Source organism: Triticum urartu, chromosome 5A (genome assembly GCF_056163025.1).
Source record: "Triticum urartu cultivar PI428250 chromosome 5A, HENAU_Tu73, whole genome shotgun sequence".
In the NCBI taxonomy this organism is placed as follows: Eukaryota; Viridiplantae; Streptophyta; class Magnoliopsida; order Poales; family Poaceae; genus Triticum; species Triticum urartu.
Window position 1 is genome coordinate 457,615,479 of NC_141877.1, and position 16,273 is coordinate 457,631,751.

Below are 16,273 nucleotides of genomic sequence, written 5' to 3' on the forward strand. Positions count from 1 at the left end.
CTGTAAACCTAGCCACGAACACCTATATAAGGTGTGGCAGTCCCTGCCCCGCCGATTGGTAACCTTACAATCTCACATCCTTTAGGCTAGCCAAGCACCCCTACATGATATTATGATAAACTTTTTGTGTACATAAATCATAGTTCTCATACGACGTTGCTATGTCTAGATTTCAGCCCTCAGAGCAACTCTAATGGGGCAACCCATCCCGTCCATCACTGTCCATTTGGATCGGCGCAAACAGAAAAATCAGCCCAACGCGCCGACCCTAACGGACGGGCGTCCGCTTTTCGTCCGCGGGCGATCCATTCCCTGCCCATTTTTGAGCCGGATTTGCGTCGACGCGGACACGCGACGGCCGCGCACGCGCACGCTCGCCTTCTCTTCTCCCCGGGCCCGCTGGTCGGTGGCTCATTGGTCTCCCCTCACCCCCAGCAACCCTCGCCCGCCTCCTTCGTCACCGACACCGTCGCCCTTTTTTGCCGGCGACTCTGCCAGCTGCCGCCGCCTCCACATCCGCCCAGCAACGCCGCTCACTCCTCCCGTCGCCCTGCCACTGCCGTCTTGCCGCCGGGGAGCAAACTGTTTCCCACCGCCGCTCCCCCAACCGCACAGCCGCCCGCGACCAAGAGGCCGCCTCGCCGCGCCGGCCAGATCCTCACTGGCACGCTCGTCGGACGCCGGCCCACTCATCGAAAGTCGGCAGGGCAACTAGCTGGTCCGTGCGCGCCGCGACTCCCCTCGCCGGCCGTCTACTTCTTCGACGCCCGCAAGCTATTCAACAATTTGCCAAGGTACGAAAATGGACTCCGTCGATGAGTTCTTTTTTCACAATTTCCTTTGTGACTCCGACGATTCATCGCCCGACGACGAGGAGGAGATATTGGCTGCCGTGTTGGTCCATCACCACCTCAACAGCCAGCGGCCGTTGTTTCGTGGCTCCATTCCGGGCCACCTTCCGGCGTTGAATCGCAACCGAGAGAGCGGGCATTTCCTTCTTTGGAAGGACTACTTTGATACAACAAACCCGTTGTTCAAACATCATAAATTCCGCCGCCGTTTTCGTATGAGTAGGCATGTTTTCTACCGTATTAGAGAGGGAGTGGTCGGCTATGATGACTATTTCGAATGCAAAGAGGATGACATCAGCAAGATTGGTTTCTCCTCTTATCAGAAATGCACTGCCGCCATCCGAATACTTGCATACGGAGTGCCCGGTGATCTCATTGACGAGTACGTCCGTATGAGCGAGTCTACATGGCTAGAGTCCCTGTATAAGTTCTGCAAGGCTGTTATTGCTGTGTTTGGCCCTGAGTACTTGAGAGAGCCGATGGCTGAAGATACAACCCGTTTGTTGGCGATGAATGCCAGAAGGGGCTTCGGAGGGATGCTTGGCAGCATAGAACTGCATGCAATGGGAGTGGAAGAACTGTCCTTCTGCTTGGCAAGGGCAGTATAAGGGACATGTCGGGGCTTGCACTGTCATCCTAGAGGCCGTGTCGTCTCAAGATCTCTGGATCTGGCACTCTTTCTTTGGCATGGTTGGATCACACAATGATATCAACGTGCTCCAGCGCTCGCCGGTGTTTGCTAGGCTTGCCAAAGGCAACAACCCACCGATGAACTTTACTGTCAACGGCCACAACTACGACAAAGGATACTACTCGGGTGACGGTATCTATCCTCAGTGGACCACTATTGTCAAGACAATACCCAACCCTGCCGGAGAGAAGAGGAAAGATTTGCCTAGGAGCAAGAGAGTGCCAGGAAGGATGTCAAGCGTGCCTTTGATGTTTTGCAATCTCGATGGGCATCATTTGGTATCCTGCTAATACTTGGAGCACGCAGAAACTGTGAAAGGTGATGACTACTTGTGTGATCATGCACAATATAATCGTAGAAGACGAGCGCCCGGAACGTTTGTACGATCAAGAGTTTCAGTTTCAGGGTGAGAATGTTGTGCCTAAGCATGGAGTAGCGGCAATGTCTGAACAGTTCACCCAATTTCATGAAGACATGCGTGATTGGGAAACTCACGTGCAGCTGCAAAATGATTTGGTTGAGCATATGTGTGCTCATGTTGGCAACCAACTGTTGACAACCAATAGATGTATCTTCTTATATTCGGCTGCAAAACTATGTGAAACATTTTTATTTGTATCCGGCTTGTAAAACTATAATATTTTTATCCGGTAAAATTATGTTATTTGACAATATGTTTGAATACAAATCAATGTAAATATTGGACGGCCAGCCAGTCACGCTGACATATATGGATCGGCGTGTTGAACACGCCGCCGACTTAAATCTAAAAAAGGGCGGACACAGGGCGAACGGCCAACTCAAACGAATAAAAAACAGACGAAATCGCCGTCTATTTGGATTGACCCATTGAAGTTGCTCTCATTAAAAGATGTCCTTTTGTGCAGTGGCGGCACCAGGATCGGGCTAGGCCCGAGCAAGCCCCAGGCCAAACCGAGCCTAACAACCCAGGGTCCTAAACCACTGCCAGTGTAGATTGGCTCCACCACTGCTTTTGTGCATGGCACTAGCATGAAAAAAACCAAGAGTGTAGATTACTGAGGCGTGAACACTCGTCTATACAATTTTTGATCGCTTAGTTTGGCTTCTAGTAGGATCTTCATCTTTTTTAACAGCATTTCAAGACTTCTTTTCCGATACATTTTACTTTGTAAAGTATAAAAAAGAAATGCTACTCTAAAAAAATGCTTCCTTTCGGAGCATAACCAGTGGGTGTCTTTTCTCTTTCTTTTCTTTCAACTGGGCATTACCCCTTTCCACTATTTTTTATAGCAGAAATACAATTATTCAGTAACCAATATTTTTTTGGAGAAAATTATTCAGTAACCAATTTTTTTACAGACAGTAGCCAATTTTTTTTGAGCAAAAAAAAATGAATTACCTCAAAATGAGAATGAGAGCAAAATCACTAATTAAGGAGTACTCGTTGCAAAAAACACTCCATTTCCCAGGTCGCGACAAGTGATGCACATGCAGCGCGCCACTTGTCGCAACCTGGGAGTTTTCCTTTTTTTCTAGATCCGTTTATTCACAATGTTTTATCTCTTAAAACGTGCGTCCAAATCTCGTACTGTTTTTATCATTGGATTCCTCGCGTCGAGATCAACAAAACTAAATCCCATGTCGATAGGTTTTGACGAACTTTTTTTTTCACGAAAAAAACCGGACGAAAAAAACCGAACCGGGAGCATGATTTTTTTTCCTTTTCGAAAGAGGCACGCCGTGCCTCTCGCGAAATCACAACTGTGGCTCTCGTGAAAGCAAAACCATGACTCGTGGAAGGAAAAAAAACAGAAAACGCGTTTTTTCGTTTCCGAGAGGCACGGCCATGACTCTCGCGAAAGAAAAAAAAACAAAAAACGCGTATTTTTTTCCCTTTCCTAAAGGCACAGCCGTGACTTTCGGGAAAGCACAATCGTGCCTCTCGCGAAAGCAAAACCGTGACTCTCACGAAAGAAAAACAAACAAAAAACGTGTTTTGTTTTTTCCTTTTCTAAAGGAAGCAAAACCGCAACTCTCACGAAAAAAAATAAAAAACGCGTTTTGTTTTTTCCTTTTTTGAGAGGCATGACTCTCGCAAAAGCACAACCGTGCCTCTCGCGAAAGCAAAACTGTGACTCTTGCGAAAGAAAAAAAAAGAAAACACGTTTTTTTTTCGTTTCCGAAATGCATGGCCACGCCTCTCGCGGAAGAAAAACCGTGACTTTCGCGAAAGAAAAATAAAAGAAAACACGTTTTTTTCATGCAAAAAGAAATTTCAAATTTTTTTTTATCGAAAAGCTAAGAAAGACTGGGGGAAATCAAAACGTTGAAAAACCCCGGAAAAAAACCGTTTAAAAAGCTGAAAACGCGTGCGGAAAAACAAAGAAAACAAAATCCGAAGGGAGCGTCCAGAGCGCGACACGTGGCAAATGACTGAGAGCGTGCCAAGTGGCACTGATTGTTCTGAGGCTCTCGAAAAAGCGCTCGTTGACTAGTTGCTTAGTGAGAGGCCGTCTCGTCCTGGGGCGTGCGCCCTTCGCTTGGTGTGCTGGGCCGTGCGCTTTCCCTTTGCTAACTCCCCGCCTGATCGCGGCGGCAGTCGTGCGCGAACCGCGCAGAAAATTCCCCAATCTCCATTCCGCGCTCTAAACCCTAGACACTGACAGCCCGTGCGGCGCCCTGTTGCGGCGGGAGACGAAGCGAGGCCTCGCGACCCGCGTGCTCGAGGGAGGGGAAGCGAGGCGAGGCGGCGGGGTTCCGTTCCGTCTTGGGTCTTTGGTGCAGGTTTTCGCGGTGGCGGTAAGCTCCGACCCCCCCCCCCCCCCCCCCCCCCCTTTTGCTGCCCTCAAATTGCTGAGCGTGAACTTGCAAGCTTTTCATCTACTAGTATCCGTCAATTGATTCATGTGAGTAACTGAGTATCATTTCGTTCCTTCGCCTGATCTGCTGTTCCACGGTGCCGGAATACATCAGAGAGGTGTTCAGACATTTGCATACTACCGTAGCCACTGAAACTCACAAAAGGTGCACAAATTGCTGTCAGAGACTGGTCCCTTTCGTCATTGATGCAGTTTTCTTGGTTGATTCCGGAGTTTGTACGTCTTTTCTAATGCCAAAAATGCATCATCTGCTTGTTTTATCCAATGTAAACTATTTCTAAGTTGTATGGTTGTCGCACTGATGCACACATTGTGTCGTGCGGAGTGTCATTCGGGGCGTGTCGTGTGGCTGGAATTTCGCCAGCAAAATTTAGCAGTGTCGCACTCACTTTGTGTTTCATCTGTGCATCCTGATATGTGTATCTCACCATGCTTTTAGTTTTAACCCAGCTTGTCATTTCAACTTTGCAGGCATCATATGTATATCGATTTGTTTATGGTTACTGATCAATAGCAACACAGGGCTCCATGTTTGCTACAGGTGGTGCCACTTATTTCCTTCTTTACCAATTCTAAGCAGGTGAACTAAAACATCTGTCAAACTTTACCTGAACTTCATGTTATTTTCCTGCAAATTACTTTAATCATAATCTTTACTCACTTCCCCTATTTTCTTAAATGTGTCTACAGGAGGATTTGGTACCTAGGCTTCCTCAAGAGACTAGATTGCTTACTATGGCTTCCGAGGAAACCAAACCAAAGAAGCAAAGAGATGAGGAATGCATTATAAACGGTCTCCCAGGAGAACTCATTGAGCGGATATTTTTGAGGCTTCCAGTGAGCACTTTGTTGAGGTGCACTGGTGTTTGTGAGCAGTGGCACAAAATCATCCGAGATCCCCAGTTTGTCACCTCTCACCTCCAGGATGCGCCCCAATGTGTCGTCCTATTCTTTCCGCAAGAGTCGGTCTCAGGTGAGCCCCATCCTGCTGATGCTATCCTGATTGATGAAGCCTGGTCGCCATCGACATATGCAGTGCCAGTGATTGGGCCTGACGATTTCCTTTGCGGTTCATGCAATGGGCTTCTTGTCTTATACACAAAGTCATCAACACTCAAGGTAGCTAACTTTGCAACTGGTGAATGCCTGCATCTTGAGAAACCTGTAAAGAATTTGAGGGGTGATCACTTCTTGTTCTACAACTTTGGATTTCACCCATTGACAAAAGAATACAAGATCACACACTTCCTTGGTGATCCTGTTGTGGGCAGCACCCGCTCCCATAATAATAGCAGATTCAGCGTCATTCAAGTTTACACACTTGGTGATGAGAAATGGAGAGATATCAAAACTCCAGAAGCCCTAAGCTTAAACTGTGTAAAAAACTCTGGAGCAGTCAATATTGACGGAACAGTGTGTTGGCTAATTGAAGACATGGTAGCTAACTGGCAGCATGCAGTTATGACCTTTGATCTCAGTGAAGAAAGTTTTGCACGGATACAACTGCCAGCAATTGTACATGAAGATTGTGCAGGTGGCGGTCCCTGTCGGTACTGGATCAGAGAGATAGATGGGAAGATATGTATAGCAACTGCTCAAGCCTGTCCTTCTCTTCCCAGAAGGCTTGTTGGTACGCTGCAGATCTGGGAACTTGAGAACAAAACGGAGCAAAGGTGGAGCCTGAAGTACAATATTCAGTACTCGCCAGATTACATTCCGGGTCCAAATTTGGTTCATAGGAATAAGATCATACTGCAACGTCGCAACAGCAACCTATATTCCTATGAGTTGCTCGGGGAGAACTTCAATACTAAATTGTGTAAGATGGCAAAGCTGTTAGATTTCTTTCCCCACAAGCCTGACAACATGCAATCCTATATCTCTGTGAAGTCACTTGTACGTTTAGATGTATACAAGAAGACTGCCATTGCGCGTAGGCCAAAACAACGTGAAGGCTGGGAATTGAAGAAGTGGGAGGCATGGGAGCACCAGCTCTCTGATTATGAAAAACTGTGGACTTGCCTTCATGAAGAAGTGCACGAGGGAATTGTATGTTAGCTGATCTCAAATTTAGCTTATCGATAATTGATTATTCTGGAAATTTTAACAATGGATGAGTTGCTATTTGATAGGCACTTGCAGAACGCAGTAGCATATCATTCAATGGTCTACTTCCGCGTATCTTGGATGATGCGATTCGACAGGATATAGGCATGAAAATCAATCAAATATGTCCAAGCCTTCCAGATCAGGTAATTCTTTATCTAAACGAAAGTCAGCATAGCTTTTATTTTCATATTTTAAGTTTAAATATTCAATGATCATTTGAAAAGCAGAAGATGTAATGATTGTTTAAGTGTACCCTCATGATTGGTCATGTTTTGCACGAGACTCCAGCAACCAAGGCCCCTCCGGCGGCTTAATTGTGTGGCACAGAAGCAAGATAGGGAAAATTTATCTGCTCGTTTGGAGAATTATAGTAGCATTATGAAGGTATAGTGTTTTAAATTTACAAGCCAGATCATTGAGGACTTTTCCTTGAAACATGTCAAATTAATAAAGTTAACCTGTCTACAGGCATCGAGGGAGGCTTCAAAGAGTATCATGAGTATGATACTTAGTGCTGTAGAAAATCAGGTAAAGGTTTACATTTGGTCTAATTTATTCATGTTTTTTCTTTCTGCTATAGCTCGCTAGTTCTTGTCTCCTATATCTGTTTTAATCTCTTCCACAATAAATAAGCAACTATAAGCAAGATAATATTGTTACCTCTCTCCATACAAATGAATGGCCTCCCCTGCAATACAATTATTTTCCATCCCATATTTTAATTTATGCATGCACTTCTGATTTAGTTCTTTGTGCTAACTTTGCAAGTTGTCTAGTTACTGTGTCCATTGGGCTGTCAATTAGGTATCACACAGTCAACATATCTTACATCAATAAGAAATATTTTTTCATCAAGGTTTATGTAGGTGCCCTAAATTTGTGAAATGGGCTTCATTGCAAAACACTTTGGGTGTTTATATTTTCAGACCTACGCATATAGATATAGATATGCCAAACTGTAAATTTTATCTTCTTTGAATTGCATGTTATTGTCTGCAGTTCCATTCTTATACGTTTGCTAGCACACTCAGTGAATAATGGTTAATTGAGCATGGCTCTGCTAACAGGGCATCGAATTATAAGTTATACTTTGGTTGCTACCAAGTACTGCATTAAAGAGGTACTTAAAATTGTTCTATATCATACACCTATATATGGCAGACAAATTCGAAAATGCCAAATGGAGACCGAGCTCCATGAAGGCCTTAATTTGAAAACTTCAAAATCCAAACTTTTCACTTTAAAAAAATTCTGAAAACAAATACACATATACCTAAATACAATGTACATGTGTGTAAAATTTCAGGTCGAAAAACGTTAAAATGAGAGCTACAAAAAAATGGGGCTTTTTAGCATATGTACTGTTCATCCTCAAAGTCCATGATATTTTTTATTTTGTGCAGCTCGCAATTCAAGGTGTTTCATCCTGAAATTTTACACACAGACACATTACATCCTTGTATACATGTGTATTTTTTCAGAATTCTTTGAAACTAAAAGGTTTGAATTTTGAAAATTTTGAAGTCCTCGATGGAGCTCGGTCTCCAAAATGCCCTACTCAGACAAATTAACATAAGAAGTTCTAAAGAACATCAGAGTAGGAACCATGGATTGATTGGTTAACGTCAAATTTTTCATTTCCTACTTCCTGATTTGAGCTTTGAATTCAAAATTTAACGACATGATTAAACTGTGTGCACTTTATCTTTCTTTGAGGAAAAGAAAATAATTAAGATTCAGACCCTTCCTTTTTCTGGAATGGGTTGATGAAAGCCCCATTGTCTTGTATTTGAACCTTACTCATGTTTCAGAGGGGTGCTTCGGGCTCAAATGCTGGTATTTCTTCTCAGAATCGCAGTGAGGGCGATGATGCGAAGGCTTAATACTTCAGAATTTATCATGAGGGCGATGATGCGAAGGCTTAATACTTCAGAATTCAACACTTGTTTCTTTTTGTCACCGAGGGACTGTTTCACCTCTTCTGCCTGTAAAAGTGTTCTTTCTGAAGTACTGTCTGTGTGCTGTAGGGATGAAAACGGAGCGGAAACGGACGGAACTGAGTGCTATCATATTTGTTTTCACATTTCTTTGCAGAAGCGGAAACGAATACAGAAACTCTGAAAATGAATACGGAAACAGATACTACCGGAAACGGACACGGAGCGAATACAAAGCGGATACGGAAACAGAAATAGGCATTGATCGGAACTTAAAAACCCCTTGAATCATAGAGAAATACACACAAAAACAAACAAATTTAATGAGTCGTTAACATGGCTACAAAATAATATCATTATGTTAGCAACTTAGCATAGTATTGTAGTAGTACTGGATAATTGCGTATAGGGTCAAGCTGAGTACATGTATGGTAGTAGGAGTTGGGCCTTAGATCCATTCTACTAATTGTGTCGTTGTGTTCTTTTTGGTGGTTGGGCTACAAAACAGCTATAGGTCTATAGTAAAAACGAAAAATCCATATTCACAAAAATGGAAAGTTCCATTTCCATGCATGTTCCATCTGAAAACACCGTTCCGTTTTTGTTTCCGCTTCCGCATAGAAAATTCTGTTTCCACTTCTATTTTGCAAATTTCCGTTTTCGTTTTCATATTTCCTCTCCGTTTCCAATTTTCCTCCGGAAAAACGGAAAGTTTCCACTCTATTTTCATCCCTAGTGTGCTGCTATGTATTTTTTTTCGTTTGAATTTCAATCCTTGTGATCTACTCCCTCCGTTTCAAATTACTCGTCGTAGAAATGGATGTATTTAGAACTAAAATACATCTAGATACGTTCATACGACAAATAATTCGGTACGGAGGGAGTAATAACTTATTGGTTGATTCGAGACCTTGAAGAATTTGCGGGACAGTGAGACATTTGATATGAAGGTCAAACCGACTCTTGCCACTGGATATGCATTGAAGCTTCACAGAATAGTTGGAAGTGCAAACCTTGCAATTGCATTATAATCTTATATCTACGGATGAAAGCATACCTTTCATAATGCACGGCCGTGGAACGTGTAGAATCAAGTAGGCTCAGATCCTCTAGAGTTTTAACTAACTGCTATAGGCTGTTTTTTGAACACCGTACAAACGTAAGCGCTTATATACATGTGCATACACTCATTTCTATAAATGCACACATGCACACCCTACCCTTATGAGCACCTCCGAAAGATTAAGCCAGCATATTATCTTAAAATTTATGAAATCACCGTAGACACCTTGTCATCGACGGAAACGTCTCCTCTCATTGAATATGCATCATCGAAAATCTTAAAATAAATCCAGAAATAAATGTGAACACCAGGACTTACCCTGGTGGGCTGGGGTAAATGTGAGCACCAGGACTTACCCTGATGGGCTGGGGATACCATAGTCCTCCTAACCATCCAACCAGGATTTGTCTAAATTTGCTTTTGAGAATTCGTGACTGCCTGACACCCTCAGTGGCAGCGCTTCCTGTGCCGTCCAATCGTCCAGTTCGCTGCCTTTTTACCATCAAATTCGTCTGCTCCGTGATTTTCTTTGCTATTATCCCTCTAGTTTCTATGATAGTAGGCGATTTCAATAAATGATGTAAAAACGCTGCGCCAGCCCATTTACCTGTCGCATCAACACCGCTGATCTCGTTCGCCATGAAGAAACAAAAAACTGCTTCCTTTTTTTTTTGTCTCGGCACTGTCTTTGCCTCAAACATTAAAGACTTTTCGATTGAATACTGGTTCACACCCAACTCCATGATCTCTTTCGCTTGTCCCATCAAGATCGACACCGTCTGCCTCATTGGGCTTGATTACTCCGTGGCCCTCGTCTCGGTCAAGAGCTGCAGCTTAACCAATGTTCCTCATTCCATTCCGGTGCATGACTCCTTGGATCTCGACGCTATTGCCACAGTATTGGTTGTCCGTTCGGAGGAGTTTCCCCCGACCCTGCTTTTGCGGTTCATGACTCTGACGACGGCCGTAACGAGGGCAACAGTGATGGTGGAAGCGTCAGGGTTGACAATGATTTCTCTAGCGACATGGAGCCAAACCTCTCCACCCCGTCACCTCCACCGGCTGATGAAGGCCACGCCGACCATGTTGTGCAGCTTCCGGCAGCCTCACCAATTTATTTACTAACAAAATATGAGTAAACATGACTCTATGACTCTTGGTGATTGATAGCTTCGGTGGTATGATAAGAAGCGCTAATCTGTGCTGGTAAAGGTTTACATTCAATGCCATATTTTATGTCTTTTCTCTCTATTTTACTAGTTTTCGTTACCTATATCTATTTTAGTTTCCTTTGTCATGTTTAAAAAAGACTAGCAAGATGCACGTGCGTTGCACGGAACATCAAAATGCATTTGTATGAGTAGTTTATCTTGTGAGAAAAAGAATGAACAAGAAAAAGCCTTATTTGCAAATGTGGATAAGGGTGTGGGTATCTTTTTGCAAAATTGCTATAGCTTCTTTCCTATCCGTCAGATATAAATCGAACGGCCTATATTGCAGGATGGCAGACACGCCATCATCACCAACTCTGTTTTATATAAGAGTAGAGAAAATTAACTTATCTTGGAATGTTCATGAACCCAAAAGAAGTTCACAAATTCATTTTTATACAAATTCAACAAATGTTATCAAATTCAAAATATGCTTTCATATTTGAAAAAATTTCATGAATACAAAAAATATTCGTGAAATTCAAAAATGTTTACAAAAAATGCAGAAAATATTAGTAGCAAACTCGAAAAATGTTCGACTACCGCATTTTTTCTTTTTGAGTCTGACTACCGCAAATGCTGTATATCGCTTCCACTACGCTAACAAGCCCTTTGCTTGGTGCTGGGCCGTGCTCTCCCCCCTTGCTGAGTGCCCGCCCGACCGCGCGGGGCGTTCGCGAATCGCGAACCCTCGAAAAAGATCCCCAATCTCCATTTCCCAGCTCTAACCCTAGACGGAGACAGCCCGTGCGCTGCCGCTGCGGCGGAAGAGGAGCCTCTGCCGGCGAAGCGAGCCTCGCGACTCGCGGGCTCCAGGGAGGAGGTCCGTTCCCTCTTGGGTCTTTGGTGGCTTGCAGGTCGACGCGGTGGCGGTGAGCTCCGACCCCCAAGTTGCCGAGCGCGCACTCGCAAGCTTTCCATCTGCTGCATTCCGGCATCCGTCAATCGATTCATGTTAGTTATCATTTCGTCCCTTCGCTTGTTTTGCTGTTCCGCGGTGCCGGAATGCAGCAGAGAGCTGCCTAGACATTCGCATACTACCTACCGTAGCCGCTGGAAGTCACAAAAGGTGCAGAAATTGTTGTCTATCACCGGTCCTATTTGTCGCTGATTCAGTTTTGTTGCTTGATTCCGGACGCCGTATGTCTTTTCTAATGCCAAAAAAATGCATTATCTGCTTGTTTTGTCCAATGTCTCAATGTAAGTTTTTTTGGGGAGAATAATGTAAGCTATGTCTAAGTTGTATGGGTGTTGTGCAGACACACACACACTTTGTTGTTCGGAGAGTCATTTGCGGCGTGTGGCAGGAATTTTGCTAGCGAGTTTTAGCGGTGTCGTACTCACTTTGTGTTTCATCTATGCATGTTGATATGTCTATTTCACCAGCACCAGACTTTTTAGTTTTAAGCTAGCTTGTTTTTTCAACTCCGTAGGCATCATACACATGTCGATTTGTTTACGGTTATTAGTCAATGGCCACACAGGGCTCCATATTTGCTACAGATCCGCCACTTATTTCCTTGTTTACCAATTCTAAGTACATAACATGTTAAACTTTACATAAACTTCATGTTATTTTCCTGCAAATTACTTTACTCATAATCTTCACTCAGTTTTCCCTATTGTTTTTGACTGTGTCCGCAGAAGCATTTGGTACCTAAGCTTCCTCAAGAGACTAGATTGCTTACTATGGTTTCTGAGGAAACCAAACCAAAGAAGCAAAGAGATGAGGAATGCATTATAAACTGTCTCCCAGGAGAACTCATTGAGCGGATATTTTTGAAGCTTCCAGTGAGCACTTTGTTGAGGTGCACTGGTGTTTGCGAGCAATGGCACAAAATCATCCGAGATCCCCAGTTTGTCACATCACACCTCCAGCATGCACCCCGTTATGCCCTTCTGTTCTTCCCACAAGAGTCGGTCTTAGGCGAGCCCCATCCTGCTGATGCTATCCTGATTGATGAAGCCTGGTCGCCGTCGACATATGCAGTGCCAGTGATTGGGCCTGATGATTTCCTTTGTGGTTCATGCAATGGGCTTCTTTGCTTATACACAAAGTCATCAACACTCAAGATAGCTAATCTTGCAACCGGTGAATTCCTGCATCTTGAGAAACCTGTAAAGAATTTGAGGGGTGATCACTTCTTGTTCTACAACTTTGGGTTTCACCCATTGACAAAAGAATACAAGATCACACACTTCCTTGGTGATTCCGTCGGGGGTCGCCCTCGCCCCCATAACAATAACAGATTCAGTGTCATTCAAGTTTACACGCTTGGTGATGAGAAATGGAGGGATATCAAAACTCCAGAAGCCCTAAGCTTAAACTGTGTAAAAAACTCTGGAGCGGTCACTATTGACGGAACACTGTATTGGCTAATTGAAGACATGGTAGCTAGCTGGCAGCATGCAGTTATGACCTTCGATCTCTGTGAAGAAAGTTTTGCACAGATACAACTGCCAGCAACTAAACCTGAAGATTTTGCCGGTGGTGGTTCTCGTCGGTACTGGATCAGAGAGATGGATGGCAAGGTATGTGTAGCGACTGCTCAAACCTGTCCTTCTCTGCCCAGAAGGCTTGTTGGTAAGCTGCAGATCTGGGAACTTGAGAACAAAAAAGAGCAAAGGTGGAGCCAGAAGTACAATATTCATTACTCGCCAGATTACATTCCGGGTCCAAATTTGGTTTATGGGGATAAGATCATACTGCAACGTCGCAACGGCAACCTATATTGCTATGAGTTGCTCGGGGAGAACTTCAATACTAAATTGTGTAAGATGGCAAAGCTGTTAGATTTCAGTCCCCACAAGCCTGACAACATGCAATCCTATATCTGTGTGAAGTCACTTGTACGTTTAGATGTATACAAGAAGACTGCCATTGCGCGCATGCCAAAACAGCGGGAAGGCTGGGAATTGAAGAAGTGGAAGGCGTGGGAGCATCAGCTCTCTGAGAATGAAAGAATGTGGAGCGACACTCACCGAGATGAGCACAAGGGAACTGTATGCTTGCTGAATTCAGATTTAGCTTAATGAGACTTTATTATTCTGAAAATTTTAACAATATCAGAGTTGCTGTTTTATAGGAACGTGCGCAACGCTATTGCATGATGATCAATGATCTGCTGCCACATATATTGGATGATACGATTCGACAGGAAATCGGCATGAAAATCAATCAAATATTTCCAAACTTTCCAAATCAGGTAATTCTTTGTCTAAATGGAAGTCAACATACCTTTTATTTTCATATTATGTTTGAATGGTCAGATAATCATCTCAAAAGGAGAAAACATAGTGTTCTTTAAGTACTCCCTCTGTTTTGTATACAAGGCCACTTCATTATTATTTTTCAAACTTTGACCATTAATTTTACCAACAAAATGTGAGGTATATGCCACAAAAAGTATGCCATTGGGTGCGCATTTCAAAGAACTTTCCTATGATATAGTTTTGGTGATATATAACCCCCATATATTGTTGGCCAAAATTATTAGTCAAAGTTTGACAAGAAAAAAGAAGTGGCCTTCTGTACAAAAACGGAGGGAGAGCACCCTTATAGCTGCTGTAACACATGTCTTGCATGAGACTGCAGCAGCCAAGGCCCATCCGGCGGCTTAATTGGGTGGCGCAGAAGCAGGATATGCAAAATCTAAATGCTCGTATGAAGAAATATAATACTATTATGAAGGTATAGTGTTTAAAATTTGCAAGTCAGATCATTGACGTCTTTTCCTTGAAACATGGCAAACTAATAATTTAACTTGTCTGCAGGCTACAGGTGAGGTAACAAGTAGTATCATTAGTATGCTGGGTAGTGCTATAGAAGATCAGGTAAAAGTTTATATTTGATCTAGTATATTCATGTTTTTCCTTTCTGTTATATCTCGCTGGTTCTTGTCTCCTATATCTGTTTTAATCTCTCCTGCAATAAATAAGCAAATTAGCTTCTTTTAAAATATAAGTGAAGTACTACCTCTGTAACTAAATGTCTTATATTTAGTTATGGGGGTAGTAATTGTATTATCTCCTGTTGTACAAATGACTGATCTCCCCTGTAATAAAATTATTTTCCATCCCATATTTTAATGATTTAATTTATGCATACACGTGTTCTTTAGTTCTTTGTTTGCTTACTGTGCAAGTTGTCTAGTTACTATGTTCATTGTGCTGAGGTAGCCAACAGTCACATTTTTTTTAGAATCACAGTCAACATATTTTACATCAACAATAAATAGTTTTTCATCAAGGTTTGTGTAGGTGCCCTAAATTTGGGAACTGGTTTGGTTGCAAAACACTTCAAGTGTTGATTCCTTTCTTAACTTGTATTTTCAGACTTGTACATATAGATATAGGTTCTGCCAAGCTGTTAATTTTTATCATCTTTGGATGCATGCTATTATCTGCAGTTCCATTCTTGTGCATTTGCTGACACACTTAGTGAATGATGGTTAATTGAGCATAGCTCTGCTAGCTGTGCAGGGAATTAAAAGTTATTTGTTTGCTGTCAAGTTTTTCTCGAACGGCTATTCTAACTGACTTGTGATGAAAGTACCATTGTCCTGTATTTGAACCATTACTCATGTTTCAGAAGCGTGCTTCGAGTTCAAATGCTGGCATTTCTTCTCACAATCTCAGCGAGGCCGATGATGATGTGAAGACTTTGATACCTGAGAGCTTACCGTGACATCTTCTTAGCTCACTCAGGCTGTTGTTCAACGCTGTTTCTTTTTACCCCCGAGGGATTGTTTAGCTCCCTCTCCTGTAAAACTGTGATATCTTTATTTTTTGGTGGGAAGTAAAACTGTAAAACTGTAAAACTGTGATTTCTTCAGTATTCTACCCCCTCCGTTCCTAAATATTTGTCTTTCTAGAGATTTCAATAAATGACTACATACGAAACAAAATGAATGAATCTATATTCTAAAATATGTCTATATTCATTCGTTAGATGGAGTATGTGCTGTTAGATGGAGGTTGAACCCCAAGCCGTGCGTATAACCGGCACAGCTCCTACCTTTGTACGTGACTTGGTGGCCAGCAATTTGGCTAGGCACTCTGGTTAGTGGAATATATATCTCTCCATTTCAAAAATATATAATTAAATCTATGTGCTGTCACGTTTGTCTGCATTTGAATTTACGGCGCTTATCTAGTCCATATGACGTGATTAACATGTTGATTAACGTTCTTTGTGTATGGCATTCCATGTAGGAGTATTTCGGCTGCGGGTAAACACGTATTTGGCCCTATCTGAACATGTATATTGGAAAAAGAAAAGAAAAAAGCCCAGGTAAAAGCCCATGGTCGGCCAGATTGGCAAGCTAGCCTCCGCCCTAGTCTCATAGAAGTTGGGTTCTCCCGTGATCAGCGTGTACGTGTGATTAGACGCGCGCGGCTGCCACCGTCCATGCCCTTGCCGTCCGCCTGCCTCTGCTCTTCGATCGTGCTTGTTAGAAGGAAGAAAGATGATTGGTGGAATAGTTGTTCGTTGTATTGCTTGAGCCCTGTGGGCATTTATATATGAGTACATCATCTACTTGGAGTACA

General features: G+C 43.0%; 3 protein-coding genes across 10 annotated transcripts; all 3 read left to right on the forward strand.

Annotated features, from left to right (window-relative positions):
- The first annotated feature begins 802 nt into the window (after positions 1-802).
- Positions 803-1,459, forward strand: LOC147971896 (uncharacterized). The gene has a single exon (XM_087524168.1). It carries the CDS (start codon positions 803-805, stop codon positions 1,457-1,459), a length of 657 nt encoding a protein of 218 aa, XP_087380294.1.
- A 2,583-nt stretch (positions 1,460-4,042) lies between these two features.
- On the forward strand, positions 4,043-8,593 carry LOC147971897 (putative F-box protein At2g02030). 5 transcript variants are annotated; one of them, XM_087526410.1, is made up of 8 exons: positions 4,043-4,323; positions 4,498-4,548; positions 4,875-4,944; positions 5,094-6,452; positions 6,536-6,655; positions 6,801-6,896; positions 6,981-7,040; positions 8,324-8,593. In XM_087526410.1, the coding sequence occupies exons 4-8, from the start codon at positions 5,139-5,141 to the stop codon at positions 8,393-8,395; spliced, it is 1,662 nt and encodes a 553-aa protein (XP_087382536.1). In that variant the 5' UTR covers positions 4,043-4,323; positions 4,498-4,548; positions 4,875-4,944; positions 5,094-5,138; the 3' UTR covers positions 8,396-8,593. The 5 variants fall into 5 exon arrangements, with proteins under 5 accessions (XP_087382536.1, XP_087382537.1, XP_087382535.1 ...); XM_087526408.1 differs by having other exon boundaries at positions 4,044-4,323; positions 4,875-4,983; XM_087526411.1 differs by lacking the exon at positions 4,498-4,548 and having other exon boundaries at positions 4,875-4,983; positions 8,363-8,593.
- A 2,727-nt stretch (positions 8,594-11,320) lies between these two features.
- On the forward strand, positions 11,321-15,582 carry LOC147971898 (F-box protein At3g07870-like). Of its 4 annotated transcripts, none has more exons than XM_087526414.1 (6): positions 11,321-11,595; positions 12,368-13,726; positions 13,810-13,929; positions 14,319-14,414; positions 14,498-14,557; positions 15,315-15,582. In XM_087526414.1, the coding sequence occupies exons 2-6, from the start codon at positions 12,413-12,415 to the stop codon at positions 15,408-15,410; spliced, it is 1,686 nt and encodes a 561-aa protein (XP_087382540.1). In that variant the 5' UTR covers positions 11,321-11,595; positions 12,368-12,412; the 3' UTR covers positions 15,411-15,582. The 4 variants fall into 4 exon arrangements, with proteins under 4 accessions (XP_087382540.1, XP_087382539.1, XP_087382538.1 ...); XM_087526413.1 differs by having other exon boundaries at positions 11,334-11,792; positions 15,318-15,582; XM_087526412.1 differs by having other exon boundaries at positions 11,335-11,792.
- The last annotated feature ends 691 nt before the right edge of the window (positions 15,583-16,273 follow it).